The 19,762-nt window shown below is 35.9% G+C and overlaps 2 protein-coding genes and 1 non-coding gene across 6 annotated transcripts; 1 reads left to right on the forward strand and 2 right to left on the reverse strand.

Annotated features, from left to right (window-relative positions):
- Window positions 1-343: 343 nt before the first annotated feature.
- Window positions 344-417, reverse strand: TRNAN-GUU (transfer RNA asparagine (anticodon GUU)). Its single transcript has one exon. It is a non-coding gene; the product is annotated as a tRNA-Asn (tRNA).
- Window positions 418-1,287: 870 nt separating this feature from the next.
- Window positions 1,288-5,201, forward strand: LOC105171368 (RAN GTPase-activating protein 2). 4 transcript variants are annotated; one of them, XM_011092452.3, is made up of 2 exons: window positions 1,288-1,435; window positions 3,121-5,201. In XM_011092452.3, exon 2 carries the CDS (start codon window positions 3,131-3,133, stop codon window positions 4,754-4,756), a length of 1,626 nt encoding a protein of 541 aa, XP_011090754.1. In that variant the 5' UTR covers window positions 1,288-1,435; window positions 3,121-3,130; the 3' UTR covers window positions 4,757-5,201. The 4 variants fall into 4 exon arrangements, with proteins under 4 accessions (XP_011090754.1, XP_011090757.1, XP_088742241.1 ...); XM_011092455.3 differs by lacking the exon at window positions 1,288-1,435 and adding an exon at window positions 1,459-1,569; XM_088886115.1 differs by lacking the exon at window positions 1,288-1,435 and adding an exon at window positions 1,686-1,793.
- Window positions 5,202-5,658: 457 nt separating this feature from the next.
- On the reverse strand, window positions 5,659-15,913 carry LOC105171369 (putative ATP-dependent DNA helicase CHR12). Its single transcript, XM_011092456.3, has 12 exons — window positions 15,476-15,913; window positions 14,102-14,258; window positions 12,398-12,462; window positions 11,676-11,864; window positions 11,326-11,475; window positions 10,437-10,832; window positions 9,463-9,722; window positions 9,162-9,380; window positions 8,635-8,842; window positions 8,391-8,544; window positions 6,857-7,459; window positions 5,659-6,528 (listed from the first exon to the last, which is right to left on the reverse strand). Exons 1-12 carry the CDS (start codon window positions 15,758-15,760, stop codon window positions 5,870-5,872), a joined length of 3,345 nt encoding a protein of 1,114 aa, XP_011090758.1. The 5' UTR covers window positions 15,761-15,913; the 3' UTR covers window positions 5,659-5,869.
- Window positions 15,914-19,762: the final 3,849 nt, after the last annotated feature.

Here is a 19,762-nt window from a genome sequence, read left to right on the forward strand (position 1 = left end):
CAATAGGAAGTACTGTAGAGCAAATAATGACAAGTCAGCCATTTCCTTTGGAAACTAAGTCACATTTAAAGAAGCATATCTAGTCATGCATGGATCCTCAGGTTTCTGTGGACACGACGAAAAATGTGCAACAGATGCAGTTGATCAAGTGGTGAGAGAGATATGCAGCACAAATAGTTATAGAGGAAGCAACAGATAATTTAAGGCTTCCAGCAATGCTCCCTCGTATGATCGATAACCTTACCCATATAGAGAAGAGAGCTATGCTTTATTTACTTTTAACTAGATTTCCGACTAAATTCAAAAAGTAGGAGAAACTAGCCAGAAGGGGGGCAGCTGGGGCCGCTAGAGGAAGGGCTTGAACCTTCGACCTTGTGGTTAACAGCCACACGCTCTAACCAACTGAGCTACTCCAGCACTATGCTGTTGTTGGCATGTTTTTTTATTTCTAAAATGAAACAGAAAAAAAGAAAATAAATAATATAGTATTGCTCTTTATTTTTTATTATTAAACTGTATAAGTAGTTATATACATCAAAATAAGGTGTTTATTTTATATTATGGAAGCCCATTTCTAATTTAAAAGTTTGTTATTAATTATTATTTATATTAAATAATTCAACCCACTAATATAATTAATATAAGGTATTTTTTAATTCTATCACAAAATAAACTAGACGTAACTATAAAAGAGAAAGTATTTGTAAGGGTACTAAAAGAAGAAATAGACACATTCACAATATATATATATATATATTCATATAAGAAAGACATGAAAGTAGGACATCAAAAGATTTAGGATAAATTACCATAATTTTTTAGATTTGACATAATTACAAATATCTCATCATTATTTGAAAAATTATCAATACCCTCTTAATTTTAATAGTCGTTTATTAATTCAATTCGTTAGGTTTCATTCTATTTTTATGTTAAACTTACCAAAAAGCTATTGTGGATTAAATACTATAATTTATATATTTTTAATTTTGTTTATTTTTTATGGACTAAGTAGATAAATTTTTTATAATATTTAAAAAATTTTCATCCATCCCATTCATTTTTCTATAAGTTTTTAATTTTTTTTAAAAAATAAAAAATATAATAAAAGTAAAATTGACAATTTCGTACATCCATCAAATGATTACATAATTTTATTAAATATAAGAGGGACATTTATAAATTTTTAAAAATAATAAAGAGTTTTCGTAATTATAACAAACCTAGTGGGAGCTCATTGTAATTTACCCAAAAATTTACCATAAAGTTTGTTTATTTTCAGTTCCCCCCAAAACATTTTTCATTTTGGTTTTGAGTTCCTTTTATTTCTACCCCTCATCTATCCATACAATACATACATAGTAACACAGAGGCGAACACATTCAAGAAGCCGCACCCGCTACTGTCAGAAAATCCACAAACCTCGACGACACAGGTATTGCCATTTATTCCTGTTTTTTCTTTTTCTTTTTATCTATCAATTTCTTTTTCTTTTTCGGTAAAAGTTTTCCTCCGATGTTCTTTTCCATTTTAGGGTTTTTAGGGTTTCTGTTTCTTGCTTCACTTTCTGTAAGTAAAACTCACCTAAACAAGCAAATGCATTCGTGGGTTTGCTTTTATTTTTAGTTTTTTGAGCAGTCGAGGTGTTGTTTTCAGTATTTTATCATATTTGAAAGGTTTGATTTTTGTCGTGGATCTGTCGTAATTGGGGGTAATGGTTCGTTTGGATGTAGCATTCAGCCAAGGGAAGTGGCAAGGGAAAGTCAAATTAATGAAAAATGGATTTCTTTACGGTATCCTATCGGAGGAACTAAGTAATTTTTAGATTCTTTTTTTGTTGGAAATGTAGTTAAGTACTGTGACGAAATAAATGAATAAGTATTAGGTCATTAAGTGCTAGTCGTCTTCTCTTTATTTCTACAAGCATTTGCCTTCGTCCCTTTACTTCCGTAACAACTAAGGAAAACGTTTTCCTTTATGTTTTGTTGGCCTAATCCAAGTTTGCTTTGCGTGTTGATGGTGATGGGTTATTTCTCTCTGCAATGTTTCTATTTGTTATTTGTGCTTACTTTCAGATCTTGAGCTTTATCTCAGAGAAAACAAGTTCGAGCATGGGCATATGTTTGTGTACTGTATTTGTTCATATGAATATTATTTTAAATGTTTATTCTGTTCTTTCAGGTTCCTACGTAAAATGTTGGGGGGAGGAACAGATACTTATATTATGATGTTGCAGTTTGTGTGTGTGAACACTAGTATCTTGAAAAGGGAACTCATATATGGAAGCGACCTTAAGAATTTAGAAGAAATAAGGCAACAATGTTCAAATCTGAAAATAACATAATATAAATAGGTAGAGAGCTGCAGGATACACTTACACGGGGAAGAGGTGAAATTTTAAAACAGTTCAAGAAATCAATGTTAAATGGTAAATGGCTTTGTGAAGTAAAAATAAATGAAAAACATTGTAGAGTAATCATTAACGTGGATGCATCATTTATATTCATAAATAGTTTACCATTTCCCTCCATTTGTAACTCCATTTAGCCTGAATGACCTAATCTACCTTATGCCTGGTGGATGGTGATTCATTACTGAAATAAGGATCTTTTGGACCTCCTAGTTATGAGGATCCAAAGAGTTCACCTTCTGTATGCTTTCATAACATGATTAATTATATTAGTAGTGTATCACACTCCATCTCCTGGGCCACCAAATGCTTAGAACTGTTCACAAGTTTGCATAAACTAGTGTTAGACTTCGATCAATGGTTGAGCACAAGTTTTCTGCATTTGTGATGTTTGTGAATGATGTATCTCTTATTGATCCCAAATGTAAGTATGGCTCAGGATTTTGAAACATTGCAGTTGTGTGTTGGAAAATTATCTTAGTGTTTAGTTGGCATGGCTGATATTCTTGGCTATTCCCCATTTCAGATAAATGTTTTCTTAGATGATCCACATTGATTTGGTATCTGAACTTGATTATTGTTGGACCTTTTTGGTGTTATCTTGCTGCTGGTGCTGCTACTCTACTGTTCAATTTGTTAATTTCTCCCATTCGTCGCCTAATAATTAACATGCTATATTGACAAATATTTTGCAACATTTTGGAATTTAGGTTTTGTCCGATGGATGCCAAAACAACAAATGGAGAACGCCGGCACATTACCATTAAACTCTGGCCCCCTAGCCAGAACACACGCCAGATGCTGGTTGAACGAATGACTAATAATCTCTCTACTCCAACAATTTTCACCCGCAAGTATGGCAGTCTCGGCAATGTTGAGGCTTCAAAACATGCCAAACAAATTGAGGAATTAGCTTTTGCTAGTGCAAATCAACATTACGAACAAGAACCTGATGGAGATGGCAGTTCTGCTGTGCAGTTGTATGCCAGGGAATGCAGTAAGCTAATATTAGACGTTCTCAAGGGAGGCTCCAGGATAGAGGAAAAGGAGGCACTGCAATCTGAGGTTGATTCTGCTTCCTGTGAGATGTTTTTCGATATTTCCAAAGGTCAGCGGGCATTTATTGAAGAAGATGAGGCTCAAACACTTTTGAGTCCCTTAAAGGCCCCTGGAAATTCTTGCACTAAAATATGTTTTAGCAATCGAAGTTTTGGTCTAGGTGCAGCTCATGTTGCTGGACCCATCTTAGCATCCATTAAGAACCAACTCAAGGAAGTGGATCTGTCAGATTTTGTTGCAGGAAGACCGGAGGCGGAAGCTCTTGATGTCATGAATATTTTCTCTGAAGCCCTGGAAGGTTCTCATTTGAAGAGTCTGAATATATCTGACAATGCCTTAGGTGAGAAAGGAGTTAGAGCATTTGGGAAGCTTTTGCAGTCTCAGACTAGCTTGGAGGAACTATATCTTATGAATGATGGGATTTCAAAGGAAGCTGCAGAAGCTGTTTGTGAGTTGGTTCCTTCCACAGAGAAGCTTAGAGTTCTCCAGTTTCATAACAATATGACAGGAGATGAAGGGGCTCTTGCGATTTCTGAGATTCTGAAGCGTTGTCCGTTATTGGAGGATTTTCGATGCTCATCTACCCGAGTTGGCTCTGAAGGGGGGATTGCATTGACTGAGGCACTTACACAGTGTAGGAATCTGAAGAAACTTGATCTTCGGGACAACATGTTTGGTGTAGAGGCTGGCGTCAAGCTTAGTGATGCTCTCCGTAAACATGAGTGTCTCAGAGAGATTTATTTGAGCTATCTAAATCTGGAAGATGATGGAGCAATTGCAATAGCCAATGCTCTCAAGGAGTCAGCACCAGCACTTGCAGTATTGGAGATGGCTGGAAATGATATCACTGCTGAAGCAGCTCCCAGCTTAGCTGCTTGCATTGCTACAAAGAAGTCTCTTGTCAAGTTGAACTTGTCAGAGAATGATCTTAAGGATGATGGTGCAATTACGATAAGCCAAGCACTGGGAGAAGGCCATGACCAGTTGAAGGAAGTGGATATGAGCCAGAACTCTCTAAGAAGGGTTGCCGCTAGATCTTTGGCTCAGGCTTTGTTGCATTTGCCTGGGTTCAAGTTCCTTAATGTTAATGGAAACTTCATTTCTGAGGAAGGTATTGATGAGTTGAAGGATATCTTTAAAGAGTGTCCTGATAAACTTGCCCCCCTGGATGAGAATGACCCTGACGGAGAGGATTTTGATGACAAGGAATCTGGGGATGAAGATGACGCTAGTCAGCACGAGTTGGAATCGAAACTGAAAAGTCTTGATGTCAATCAAAAAGAATAAATATTGTTTTGGCATCCTCAGTGGGAGTAGCAATCATTACTTTTAGTTGATAGCTTTTGTGGGTCTGGTTGATTCGAGCAGGGGATGGTGCTGTAACTCTAGCTGAAGCTAACTGCTTGTCATCAAAGGTTTCTGTTCTATGGGAATTTTTGCCCTTAATCTGCTTTGTCTGTTAGCATCTTGTATCAGCTGATCGGAAAGTACTTTTGGCGGATGCTATGCATGTAGACTTGTAATTTTTGGTTCCCCATGTTTGGGACCAAAGTAGGATTCTTTTCTGCTTTTTCACAAATGTCTACTTGCCCTCCCAAACTAATGCTGTTCACCTGCAGCTATGCAAAATTGAGTTATTTCTGTCTTGGTGTTTGATCTGGGACGCTGCACCAGTACTAGCTGGAAAATGCTCTGATCGTTGTGTTATAATGTTAGCCTTTTGTTCTTTTTCTTTGTATTCTCCACCCTTTACCTACAAAATGAAATTCTCATACTTTACCTACTTACTCTTAATTCTCGTACCAAAATTTGATTCAATTATACTTCAAAAAATTATAAAGGTTCTTTGCTTATTGCTTTCATTTTTAAAAAGACATTATATGAAAAATCTTATATTTTTGGCGAGGTGGGTAAGGAGATGTTCGGGAAACGTGAAAAAAGAATATGAGGCACAACAGCATGACCTCCGACAAATCTGACAAATAGAAAAGCTTAACAATCTTATTTTCCCCACTTTGGTTGGAGTTACAAGTGTTCCTAAATCGCATTCAAGTAAACAACTCCAGTCACAATAAGGTCCATGCAGAAACAAATATTATTTTAGTTTGAATTTTGTTCTTTTGGTTAAAGGGATTAGGAAACCACAAATCGATTTGAGAAGAAGTCTAGACAATTGACATGAGAATGAATAAAGAGGTAACTAATCTGAGTTGCAATTGCAAATAAATATGTTGCAGAGAGCTGCTAAAGAGAGTAAAAAATACAACTTCAGGTCCAAAACAAATCTGCTACAACGCATCAATGGGTTATCATATAACTACTGCTTACCAATGTAAGTAACCTAGTTTTACTTCATTTCTAAATCCTCAGGCTTCAGAAAATAGTCTGTATATAATTAAATCACATCAAGCTTGACCTCTTCTTCTTATGTGCTCTCCATGTTAAGCCATTCAGCCCACCTTCCAGGCCATCTAAGCTGCTTCTTTGTGAACTTTCAGCTTCAGACTTGGGCCTTTGGGAGGTCCAGCCGAAGGTGTCTTCACTCTTCGTTTCACTCACCATTGAAAGCGTTTCACTCTTCAAGTCCGTGATTTTCTTCTCCCCTAAAATGTTGTTGGTAACATTACTCTTAGGCAATTCATTATTTACGATGGATGGATTCTCTCTTCTTCTTTTGGCGGGATGCTTGGAGTTGGATACATCGTCTCCATTCTCCACGGCCTTCATCCACTGTGAATCACTAATTGTATCCTCACGAACTACCTCTTTTCTGCGTCTCTTCCCAGTGACAGGGACATCATCGAATATCGATCCTTTACCCTTGCCCGCCTTTATTTCAGGTACAGTATAAACCCAATCTGGCACCTCATGCTCTTCCATAAGCCGGGATCTGTAGTTTTCTCTCTGCCTTCTTTCTTCATCCATTTTCTCAAACAACCAAAACTCCTCATCTGACCGGGCTGCCAAACGATTGATTTCTCTTTCACTTGGCACATCTGTTCCAAGTGAGCTTGTACCTTTACGCATGATTTCCTCCAACATCTCCCTCCTGTCTTGAGCTGTAATAAAATGAACAATTATTTCTTCGTCCAACCAACCAAAAAACTGAAAGAAGGATTGTTGACTAAGATATGAGCTCAAGCAAGTTTTTCATGCAATACGTGATAGTCAAGTAGGCACGTCCACGAGAATCGCTTTTAATTGTTGTTTTGATGTAGATGCAAAAGATTAAGAGAAAACGTCTCTCCAGTGGAGTGTTAGTTACCTAAGAAAGTCATATACTTGATTTGCAGGCGAACCAGAAAAACAGTTTCAAACCTTATTTATGTTCTCGCCTAAAATTTTGCATTGCCTAAAACAGTGCAAGATTTTTATTTATTGACAGACCTGTTGAAGTTGTGTTGAATAATCCTGCCTGGATGACCTTTGCATCAATGCCCATTTTCTGTTTAGCTCTTTCCAAAATAACCTCTTCAATTGATCCAACACTGACAAGTACAAAAACCCTGACCTCCTTCTTCTGCCCAATGCGATGCGCCCGATCTTCTGCCTGCTGGTCCATTTGAGGGTTCCAATCACTGTCAAATATAATCACGGTATCTGCAGTCTGTAAATTCAGACCAAGTCCACCAGCACGCGTGCTTAGAAGAAATATGAAGTAAGGAGAGTCGGGGGCATTAAACTGTCTGAGTAATTTGCCTCTGTCGTCAGTGCTAGTATTGCCATCAAGTCTAAGAAACTGATAACCTTTTAACAGCAAATAATCTCCAAGAATGGTCATGAGCTTAGTCATTTGGGAGAAAAGGAGGACTCTGTGTCCAGCCCTATGAAGTTTGGGAAGTAAGCGATCAAGAAGCTCGAATTTTCCTGATGCCCTGATCATCTCCTCACTTCGCTGCATAAAATAGTCGCCTAGAAACAGGTACGGGTGGTTACAACATTTCCGGAGCTGCATTGTCAGGTTCTGCAGACTTTTGGGTTTGCCACTACCTGCAAACATCATATAGTCATATTGTAAGATAAGCCTGCAAATACATACCATAAGAAAGAGAGACTATTCCCTGTCGGCATCTCCAAGACAGATTAACAGGAAGATCTAATGGCGCCATGACAGGAAGTTGCTATAGACCCATCCCTGTTATGGTGCCATTGATTTGGTGGCAGAATACCCCACATCTAAGAACTCTTTTGTGTTTCTGTTTGCTGAGGGACAATGTTTGTGGGGTATGAAAAGACACACCAGAATGAAGCAAAGTCGGACTCAGAATATAAAAGTCTCAATAAGTTGCTCACATGGTAAAATGTTGAAACATCAGTGGATGTTGACAGAAGATAAATGTCAACCAAGAATGAACATTTTAGTTGTTTGATTCTTGCAGAAACTGAAACAAAGATAGACAGCTAAGCATATTCTTGGTCCTATGGTCGTGTTGGTTAAAACACTCATTTTCATTATGGAACTATTGAAGCGTAGACTATCAGAACTAACATATTATATCCAGGACTACGAGACAGGTTGCCTCTCTTACTTTGGCATTTGAGCTTCCATGCCATACAGATATGATATGGCATGATTCACAATAAGGGACACACCTCTCTGACCCCTCATGCAAGTTGCAGGCACTGGCAGACAACTGCACTATATTAATCAAGATGCAGAAGATGTTGCCAAAAAGGAAATTCTTCTCACTTCAGCTGTTGGAATCATATTTCAGGTTCTAATATGTTTGTTTCTTTAAAAAAAATTAACAAAGTTAAACAGATGACAAACCTTTTAGCCCGTCATAAAATTAACTTAGAACAGAGAACACAGGGGATTTCATGGGAAACAAGACGTCAGAAATGCTAAAATTAACTGAGAGTAGCCACATCCTTGGAAAAGAGAAAGAGAGGTGAGATGCTAATATAAGAAAATACTCACCGTGACCCAGTCCAACCCTCCCTATTTCTGTCACTTGCTGGTAATATACTTTCTGCCATGCAGACATGTCACATTTTAGTATGACCTGAGTTTTACCAGGCAGGAATTTCTCGACCTCATCTTTCTTCCTCCTCAATATAAATGGCCTTATTACCTGAGAACATATTGCAAACACAAAATGAAAAGAACTCAGAAGGTGGATTGCTAACTCATAACGGAAGGTACATAAAGAACAAAGACATACATGGTGCAACCGGCGAATGATTAACAACTGTTCTTCATCTGTTAAGCTGACATCACATTTGTCGGCAAAGGGAGCATTAAACCACTCCTCGAAGTTTTCAACCGAATTAAAGATGTTAGGAAGGAGAAAGTTAAGCAGGGACCATAGCTCCTGCAAGCTATTCTGTATAGGGGTACCAGTCAAAAGGAGTCTCCGCCGAATTCGGTAACTGTCAAGTTTGGTAATCAATTAGTGAATCATTTCATCTGAAAATAATCTTGATACAGAAGCTGTTATGCAATAAATGCTAATAATAGATGGACCGGGCCAAACCCATGATAAGAAATGACTTCATAGTCATACAGCATAATAAAAGAATTTGCAAAATTTTCAGATATCAAATGGCTATTAAGAATGAGAAGCAGAAGTGGAGTTGAACACACAAGCAGAAATAAGAATTGAAGCATCCGCTTAAAAATTTGTTAGTGTTAGTTCCAAACTAAAAGCCAAAAAAAAAAAAAAAAACCAGAAGTTATTAGAGGAAATACCCTGAGACCAGAGTCCGTGCAAGAACACAATCATAATTTTTAAGTCGATGTCCTTCATCAACAATCAAGTAGTGCCAGTGAATTTTCTTCAGAAATGCTTTGTCTCTAATAATAAGATCATAATGGGTAATCAACACATTGAATTTCCCTTCGCCTGAATACTCTTCTCTCATGGCCTTTCTTTCATCTAGACGACCATCATAAAGAACAGCTGAAATACTGAAACATAGAGAGCATCCATAAGTGCTGAAGCATTTATTTATTCACAAACTACTTGCAAAGAAGAGATAGCAAGGCATACCCAGGAGCCCAAGTTGTAAATTCATTAATCCAATTTGGCAGGACAGCTTTTGGGGCCACAATCAAGTGGGGCCCACTCACGCCTTTGTTTTCCATGAGATACGCAATCAAAGAGATGGTCTGAATTGTTTTTCCCAACCCCATTTCATCAGCTAAAATCCCATTTAAATTGTTATTGAATAGAGAGAGCATCCATTGAAGCCCCTCTAATTGGTATGGTCTTAACTCTCCACCCTGAAGCATAGTTGGTTGCTCAGTCACCTACAAGAGTTCTTTCATGTTAGATCAACATTTCCAAATAATTGAGGAGCTAGTTACTACAAAATTAATATTCAAGGGTCTGAAATTTTCAGACTATAGCATGCAAACACAAAAAAGGGAAAACATCTAGTCCGCAATCCATCTACTGTAGAAGGAAAACTCTCATCACTCCTCAAGAGTTTATTACGAAGGAATGAAATATGTATTTACCCAGAATTGTAAGTGAAGGAAAGGCTATAATAATTTCTTTAATGTGTGTGAATGTACACAAATTGACATAAAGAAAAAGAGTGACAATAAGAGAAAAACCTTTCCTGAAATTTCACTCAATTTGGTGAAAGACTTGCACGATAACCTGGGACTAATTTTGTCCCAAGGAAGTATCCCTACTTCAACGCCGGCAAGAGCAAGGACAAAATTAGAGATAACAATAACTACTTTTTTTTTTTTTTTCGTTTTCTCTTCCATCCAACAATGTCTTGTCACTTTTCAGACCCCATTCCCCCAAGTGCTATAAAGCAGAATAGCTAAGGTGAAGAGATATATGAGATACCTAGAAATTAAACAAACTTTTTAGAAGGATTTCAGTTGTTAGATATCAATGAAAACCCCAAATTCCTGGAGGAAAATATCTGAAACCTTCCAAATGAATTTGATCCAAAAGATAATTTGAAGGTATAAGTTACAAGGGAAGGTCAGAGAGTCGTATTATACCTTCTCCTGGATTGAGTGTACAACAGAGTTATACTTTCGCTGCCCTTCTAGTAAATCACCTGTCTTGACTTTATCATCAGATTCATCATCAACCTCTTCATCTTCTTCTGGAACTGATTGTGCTGGTGTATCAGTCCTTGAGGCAGATAACTCAGGCAAGTCAGTGTCTGAACCTTGCAGGGGCTCTATGCTGTCATGTGCAGCATCTTTTTCACGTTGAACTGCAGCTCCCAGACGAACTAAGAGATCATTAGTTTTTCCAAGGAGCATAGTCAATCTTTCATTCTTGCTCTCCTCAACCATTTTCATGTAAGCTTCTTGATCATCCGCTTTCAAAGCTTGGAACCTCAATTTTTCAGCTCGTGTCGCTCGTTGTCGCAGCCTACCATGCCAAGCCTGCCCAAATGGAAATACTTCAGTGAATACAATACAGCTTCTATTATCAATAAGATATCCAAAGGGGATAGTATGCCAAAAGAATAAAGAATTGTGTCTTATTGGATATGGGGATTAAGCATCTGGTAGATCCCATGCATACAACTCACAGAGTAGCATAATCATAATGGGGACTTTCAAAAATCACACGTACATTGCCATTTCTTCTAGTAATTGTTCTCAACAGTGTCAATTTGAAGAAAAAGATATTTGTTTGCTATCATAATACTTGTTTTCCAAAAATCATGAGATATCAATTAGCTTGCCTTCTAAAATTTGAAACCAGAGAAAAAAATCCCATAATTCAACCAGAAAAAGGGCCTGACATCATGTATTAAGTTCAATGTTTTCCTCCTTTTTGACATATCTGCTTGCATATAAAAGGAGCTTGTTCCCATGCCATACTGCTAATGCAAAGAAAGATTGGAAGGAAATTGTAGAAAGAAGGTCGTACCTGAACACCATCATTTCTTTGCTTCCTCCGTTTCTGGGCAGCCTGTACTTGCAATTGGAGTTCACGTGCACCATTAAGTAAGTCAGCGAAAAATTTCCTTTTCCTAGTCTCTATGCGGTTTCTTTCTTCTTCCTCAAATCTTGACAACCTCTGCAGCAAAGACGGTCAGTTTATTTCTCTTATTCAATCAAAATCCTTCCAACAGACAAATAAGATACATACATATATATATAATATGCTCTGCAAGAATTGACAATAAGATGAAACTTTGAGGTGGCATTTTACATGAACCGTTAGGAACCACTCATGAAACATAAAATATTTTAAAAGTCAACAATAATAGCCCTTACCTCAGCCTCTCGTTTCTTCTTAAGAGGATCATCAGTTTCCAAAGCAAAAGCATCCCCAATTCCATATAAAGGACGACGTAGTCGCATCATGCCCCAATCAAAAAGCTGCTTGTCAGGATTTGCACAATGTAGACGAAGCCAATATTCCGAACTCACTTCAGACCGCACTTTACTCTGGAGCTCGGCTAACTGATAGGAACATGAAATTCATTAACAAACAAGACATAAATCATTATAATCTCAAATTTAGGCACAGAACACACACAAGATGCTTGCAGCCATGCATCGTAAAAAGAAAATTTCGATACGCTTCTCGGAACAAAAGTATAACTGGATAAATTGACAGAGCATATAACTAGTTTATCCCTGCACCAATCGCATTCTCACTCATTTAAGGTGTATTCCCCATGATATGCAAGACAAATACCAGGAGTATCAATGAACTATTCGCCCTGGTTTCCCATTCAAATCACATCAAGAGTTTCACATAAACAATTTGTTCAAGGAAAAAAAAGGTCGAAATCCACTCTACAAGCAGAAGATGCTTATGCAGGGGAATTTGTTACGAACAGCAGAAGAATTAATAAACACAGCTCCACTCCACGTCATCTTAAGATGGCAATTAATCCAGAAAACCAACCACCTTAAACCTCCACTTAAAATGCCATGATTTTAAACCTAATTTCAATAGATATCTTGGACAATTCCTTAATCAACTGTACCTTAAGTCCATAGAGTTCGAGCAAGCATCTTGACTGTAGGTCCTCGCCTCTACTTGTGGGCAATTCTGTTTAACAAAGAAAAAAGAGCATAGAACATCATTGGCAAGCATGTACTGTATTTTTGTGAACGACAAAGTAAAAGTGATTCATTAAGGAAAAGCAGTTTTTTTAGCAAAATCCTATATACATGGATGTCCGTATACATACATATATGTATACATTAACAGGGTTGTTGGCCGCTGAGGATCTAGTTAGAGTTGGTTTTGCAAATCCCATGTTGTGTTGGTTGCAATTAATAAGTTATAAGATAAGGTAGGTCTTTGGAGGGTTCTGACACAATTATAGACAAGCTACTCAAATCCTTTAAAAAAATGCTTGTCCTCACTGGATTTGCAATTAAAAAGATTTTGAATTTAATAGAACACCAGTTTCCATATTTTAACCCTATACAGCTCCTTATATCACAATGCTCTTCAAACCTAAAGTCTCAGTATTACATGTGCTGATGGTTGAAACTTGAGGGGCCTAACTTCTTCCAACATATAGTCAGGGAGCACAAATCAGAAGACTTCCCATGCTTCCTCTGGTGCTCTCTCTTTCTCTTTTTTTAGTTTACAAACATCAGGTAGCAGTTAGGGGTGTTATCCAGGAAATGTCTTAACACTCTTGAAGAGAACAAATTGTGGTACCAACTACAGTGGGTTCCAAAATTTTTATTTTAAAAGATATCCCATCTTTCTCCTACGATAAGGTTTTTGTACACTATGTGGAAATATTAGATACATCCCGTGTATTTATTGTCATGAATCACAATTAGAGTTCAATTAGATACAATCTTGGGCTGGAGTTGATATTTGACCCAAACGAACTTTAATGAGCTTGTGCATTGTTGTAAGGCTGTATAGCAGATATTTTCTTAGCACTATCTGACCAATATTTGAGGATCTCATGTTCTATTGGACATAGTAATTAAGATTTTGCTTGATTTCCTTCAGGAGATCGCGTACATAAAAATGTTTCACTATGTGGGAACTTAGATAATCCCCTCAGTTAGCTAATAGAATGATCTCTATTTACAGCATAACTTATGAGCACGGATATGTAAATATAAATTTCATATCTTTCACATCATTTTCCCAATTAGTGGAATAGATTTAGGATCTTTTAAAGTCTTGATATCCAAATCCCAACTGTCTTGCCATTCCAAACACCATGCTACATCAGACAAACTATTTGCATATAAACTAGGAGCAGGAAATAATAATAGGTACAAAATCCAATTAGAATTTTGGATATAAAAGACGACAGTAATATGTTTTACATGCAAGGAAATAAACAGAAAGGATGAGCTTGGAAGGGCCACATGAGATATAGAAACCAGAGTAAGGTACCATAAAAACAAAATAAACTTTAACAAAGGAAACAAAATAAGCTAAAGAGAGTTAACTAGGGCAACACCAATTAAAAGCCAAAAAAAAAAGCCAAACACCACCCAAGAAAGATCAAAGCAAAACCAAATACAAGGTAAATCATGGTTAATGCTTTATCCGGAAATCTTTTACAATTTCAGTAGCAGATAGAGAAGAAGAGAGGATTAGGACTACAACATCCACATGTTGAACAGAAGCCACATCAGATCAGCCATAAATAATTCTGCAAAATGATTGACATGTGAACGAAATAATTTTACTTGGAGATACTTACCCTCAAGTTCAGCTAACCGATGCTTGATACGGCTCTGAGACCTGTTTTCCTTTAAGTCTGACAATCTAGAGCCAGGCAGACATAGTGATCTCTGCTTCAAAACAGCGTCCTCAAAGTCCAACATTAACTCATCATAACTTGAAACACCATGACCATCCTGCATCATTAAAGTAGATCAACATTAATGTCTTACAAGAAGCGAAGCAAAGCAAACATCTAAGGAGGTTATAACAGAAAAGAATGCTGCACAGAGTTGCAGAACTAGTGCACAACCAAATTATTTCTCATCAATATCAAATCCCATTTACTGATACAGTAGCAATGTAAGCCAAAGGCAGTGGTCAATTTAAAAGAACAGTCCCACCGTCTCAAAAATTAATGGGGCTAGTTTTTGACCTATAACAGAGTTTTAGATGAGGATCGAAAATGTAAGTCTCATGCACCTACGCACCATTGTGCAAAAAGGTAATGGTTGAGCGGTAGCCGAATCATATTTCAACTATTTAGAGACTAGTCTTGAAAAGAGATTTTTGTTTCCAGAAATTAGTATTCAAATAATCACCAAATTCTCAAAATTAAGGGAAAAAAGCAACAATGCAACAACTGCAAACCGAAAGCTGCAGTCTTTCTCTCTGGGGGGAAAAAAACAAGAATAAATGAAAATCCCAAAGAATTTCACAATTAGCAAGCTCAAACCTGCGCATGCTCGGATATTAAACAAACTGCCAGTATCAAATACCCTAATTTCCAACCAATCAACAAATTCTTGAAAAAATAAACGAGAAATAAAATGAAAACTAAACCATAATATTTTCTCATCAAAATAATGACAGCTAGAATTCTAAAAAATAAAACAAATTAACACCAATCTGAGTAGCCTCAACCATTAGCAACCCCACTATCAATACCAAATTCAATAAAAATTTAAACCACAGAAAACGAGAACTTCTTCTCGTTCAAACAAAAAATGTGATCTTTCACTTGAAACAATTACACTAAAATAAAAAAGGCCCAGACAACATAAATTGCAATTTTTCTCCTAATAACCACTATCAAACAAACATTCAGAGAAGTGTAACAACTAATGCAAGTTAAACTTAATAATGTAAGCAAAAGTGAACTAATTCTTCAAAACTAATAAACAAAAAACACAACAGGAACTATACAAAACCTAAAAATCGTGATCTTTCTCTTACAACAATTATACTAATACAAGGACTCCAACAAAAAAAAATCAAGAAAAGAAAAGACGAAAACCCAAAAGCTCAAATCCCACTCAATCATCCAAATTAATCCGCCACGGAAAAAGCACCACCTCTAAATTCCAGAAAGAAAAAAAAAAGATAAAATTAAAGAAACAACAAAAGCACCAACCGTCCGCAACGGCGGAGTTTCCCCGTCTCTGACGTCACCCTCCACCTCCTCATCAGCATCAGATGGGGCTTCATGACCGGTATCAGAAGAGGGGTCCTGGTAAATGGAGGAAACGGCGTCGTAAACATGTTGGGGCAAGGGCAAATTGCGGGAGATGAAATTGAGGGCGCAAATTAAGGTCTTGGCACTGGCTAGCGGGTTTTCGGACTGGGGGTCGTGTTCCACCGGAGGGATGCCCAACTGCTGGGAAGCAGAGGGCTGTGGCTCCGCCACCTGTGCAACCATGGCGGGAAGGGAGAGCAAAATACGGCGTCGTGCGAGAGTATTTTGAAAATGATACTGCACCTCCTCCAAAATCCGTAAATCGGAAAGGGGAAAAAAGAAAAAGAAAAAGAAAAAATTGGAAAAGAAAAGGATTTAATTTTAGTTTTATTTTTCTCTTTTTGGGTTCGGGGGAGTTAGGTTTTTCACTTATCGGAAGGGTTCTTATAGCCCAATTACGATAATGTCCTCTGCTCAGCGATACTGTTGTTGTTGTACAATTACCAACATACCCCTAACTTTAATGTGAGTTGGACCTGTTCTCAAATGGTATTTCACTTTGACCACTCAGTTCACATTTAAGTCATTAATACAAAATGTGAGGACCAAAACTGAAATAATTAATAACAATGTTGGACCCAATTCATAGCCCATATCAAGTAACTTGGTCCGACCCGGACTGCTAAGACCCATACCATTTTCCTTCTATTCACCACTCTAACCAAATAGTCCAATGATCCATTTACCCACTTTATATACTCTTAGGCCATCTTTATTTTATTTGTATAGGAAGTGACTTGGGCTTACTAATTTTCTCAACACCCGGAGATGGAATAAGCTAGATGTCCAACCCAATAAAATAAAATGTACGAAACTTTTACTTAAAATTTGCAATACTTATTCCTGTATCACTATGAACTTCATAGACTTAATACCCAAATTAAAATTATCACACGAGAATGTTCATATAATAAATAGAGTCAATTTGAGATCTTTTGTTTTCACGTTCAAAAGATATACACTACATATATGATTATCGCATTATCAATAATTAAGGATTATTATGATTTAACAGCTTACAAAAAGACAATATTCCAAGTCTTCCAACTTTTGATGACGGATGATTATTGGGATGTTTCGAAATTTGAGTTGGTTCATAATACTATTTTTCGTGTCTCTATTAGTCCTGGTCAAAGCCAAACAACACGAATTCAAAATGAGATGAATTGACAACAAAAAATGCGTGAAAGACAACAATACCAACAAAGCGAAGATCCTTCAAGATAACCTAATGTCACTACAAAAAATGCAACATTTAACCATAGGTAATAGCCGTGATTAATAACAAAATAACCGTAGCAAATAGTCATTGACCACAGCCATGCAACGATTTTTGACAGTGGTATCTGCGATGATGGCTAAATTTTTTTTACCATGACTCTTAGCCATGACAAATAATTTTTTCTTGGTGAAACATCTATGTTTTTGCATCGATTTTTTTAATGTTGGTCAATAAAAAGTATTTACCACGATTTTAGTACATAGCTATTAAAAGTATAGCCAATAGTCATTCTTTTCCTAATGTGTGCCAGTGCATGATCGCACGCAATAAATAATATTTGTAATAGTTCACTATAACTTTTTTAAAATAATAAATTTTCAAATTTATTATTGATTATAATTATAATATATATAATTTGAAAATAAAAAAAAAAAAGTCATGCATGGATGACATCCACAACTTGCTTTAAAATTATTAATAGAATTAAAATTATTTTATTTTTGTAATTTTCTTTTATTTATTAACATAAGTAAGCCATCATTTGTGTGCTGAACAGGGTAGGAAATAGATACATCAAATATATAGTGCATTAGCCGCAAAATTGCTACCAAACATGTACTGTAATTGGATGCACATATGAAATCTGCACCTCAAAGTCCGGGACACTGTCTTCAGTGTTTTCTGGTGAAAGATGGAACAAAATATAAATAATCCTAACCATACAAATTCATTGGTATTTGCAATCTGCAAACACAATCTGAAATTTAACGAACTACAGAAAATATATTTGGATATGAACAAACAATATTGCCCTCTATATATATCATCTGTATGGTCGATCCCCAAATCATTGTTCCTATTTCTTTGTTTAATGTATGGGAGAAACTGTTGGACATGTTCCAATTCAGATTTGTCCGACTTCATCCCCGTTGCATTGCATTAGGAAAAATAAAAAATCAACTGAATTTGGATTCGATGGGAAGATTTTAGAAATGTTGGTAATAGTTTTTGCTTTCGTGTCAGAAATAAGTTGTAAGTTAGTGGTACGAGTTGAGGGTTTGAAAATAAAAATTAAAGTGAAAAGAAAAAAGTTGAAGTTAAAACGTGTAGAAAAAAATAATTTAATATTTACAATTTTACTAATGAACTGCAGAAATTGATAGAGTTACGTATAACTTTTGTTTAATCAATTTAGTTTAAACAGTTCAAAATCAAAATTTATAAAATAATAATATTTTTTATCAACGCATATTTCATTAAAATAAAATTTTCAAAAGATTGCATATCGATCCATCTAACATGTTGGCATATTACACAATGATGGAAAATGTGTACTAATATATTCCCTAGCTAGACTGCAAGTGATTCTCCCAATTCCACTCTTTTTCGTGCAATGATTTGAAATTAATTAACATTTTCCCCCCGAAAAGATGAAATTTTCATGTACATTTTTGGTGTTAAGTGTTGTTAACCACAAAGGGTATGCAGACAAGGTGGGGTGAAAGCACCCAATTAAGGAATTATTAGACCTCATACATTACTAGTGGGACTTAACCTGCAGAGTTCCAAGTTTCAAGATTTTGTCACTTTCCAATCACAATAAATTTTATCCCAAATAAAATATAATGGGATTTTACTCTTTTTTATTTTTTATTTTATTTTTTTTGAATGTTTCGATTCATACTCATATAAATTAGTCTCTATTTTTTTCAACGATTTGAGTTTTGTGGATATTTGAGTGAGATGTGACTCGAATATCAATATATTTTATCCTTGCGCGTTGCTGTAAAGGGATACGAATCTCTGTTTTGACTACAATAGAGTGGCGTCTGACTGCAAATGGACGTATAATTTAAAGTTCTTTCGAATTAAATAACATAGGAGAATAAGTTTTTATTTAGAATAGTTTTGATTTGGAAACTTGAGAAGAAAAAGTAAACTCCGGATTTGCTATACTAGGAAAAATGTTGAAGTGTATTTGTGTGTTGAGATTCTGTTTGTCTGTACACTTTCGGTAAAATTTATGATAAATTTATGTTGTGAAGAAGGTACTGAAAGAGAAAGGAAGAAAGTATTAATTAGGGTATTAATTAGTGGGATGAAAATGACAGAGTTATGTTATGTCCGATGGATGGATTTGTAATGATGATTGAGAATCTTTCCCTGTGTTGAGATGCGATGCAAAGTAGCTGTACAATGTGTACATGATGCATTGTGTGTCTTTCTGGAAAGCTATAACCTAGTACTTGGACATCAACTTGTTCTAATTAATGCTTTCATGGGCTCGAGAAATATTATTAATTACTATTAATTAACTCAATCTTTTTGCATTTATCGAGAACAACTTGTTAATCACCTAATATTCCCAAGAGTTAGTTCGTATTAAATAAATAATAATAAGAAGAAAAACTTTGCAATTCTTTTCTGTTTATTTATATATCATAATATTAACTGATTTGACAAAAGAAAAAACACTGTTGGAACAGACAAATTAAATTAAAAATAATAATAAATTTTTTTTCTGAATCATAATTTAAAAAGTACATAGATTGACGAGCGATATTACTGCAAGGTCGTAAATAGATCAAGATCCGCACTCTTTTTATTTAGGTTATTCTGCTCGTCTGAACATGATGCAATCGAGTATGTATAGATTCATGATAACCATCTGATATTAGATATGTGATTAATATGAAATCACACAACTATATAAATATATAAATACTAGCCCTCAATACCTAGAAATTATGTCCACCTCAATTAAGAATAATTTTTTTGGTTAGAAGCAATAACTATAATTGGTGAAGATAACAATCACCATATATTCTTCAATTATATTAAAATCACAACTAATAATAAAACAATACACTCATTTGCTGCATTGGGATCTGCAGCTTCATATTTGTTAATGGAATCTCAACCTCCAGCAAAAAAAAAAGAAAAACCTTAAAAAGTATTCTTTT

Source organism: Sesamum indicum, linkage group LG10 (genome assembly GCF_026168435.1).
Source record: "Sesamum indicum cultivar Baizhima isolate 11 linkage group LG10, ASM2616843v1, whole genome shotgun sequence".
Classification (NCBI taxonomy): domain Eukaryota; kingdom Viridiplantae; phylum Streptophyta; class Magnoliopsida; order Lamiales; family Pedaliaceae; genus Sesamum; species Sesamum indicum.

Bases quoted from the DNA above. Each gene is read 5' to 3' on its own strand.
- LOC105171368 (XM_011092452.3), top strand. From the start codon at position 3,131: ATGGATGCCAAAACAACAAATGGAGAACGCCGGCACATTACCATTAAA.
- LOC105171369 (XM_011092456.3), bottom strand. From the start codon at position 15,760: ATGGTTGCACAGGTGGCGGAGCCACAGCCCTCTGCTTCCCAGCAGTTG. The intron at 9,381-9,462 runs GTATGCCTTGCT...TCTATGTTTCAG, and splicing joins TTTACAACTTGGGCTCCTGG to TATTTCAGCTGTTCTTTATG. The intron at 6,529-6,856 runs GTCTGTCAATAA...ATTTTATTACAG, and splicing joins ATTCAACACAACTTCAACAG to CTCAAGACAGGAGGGAGATG.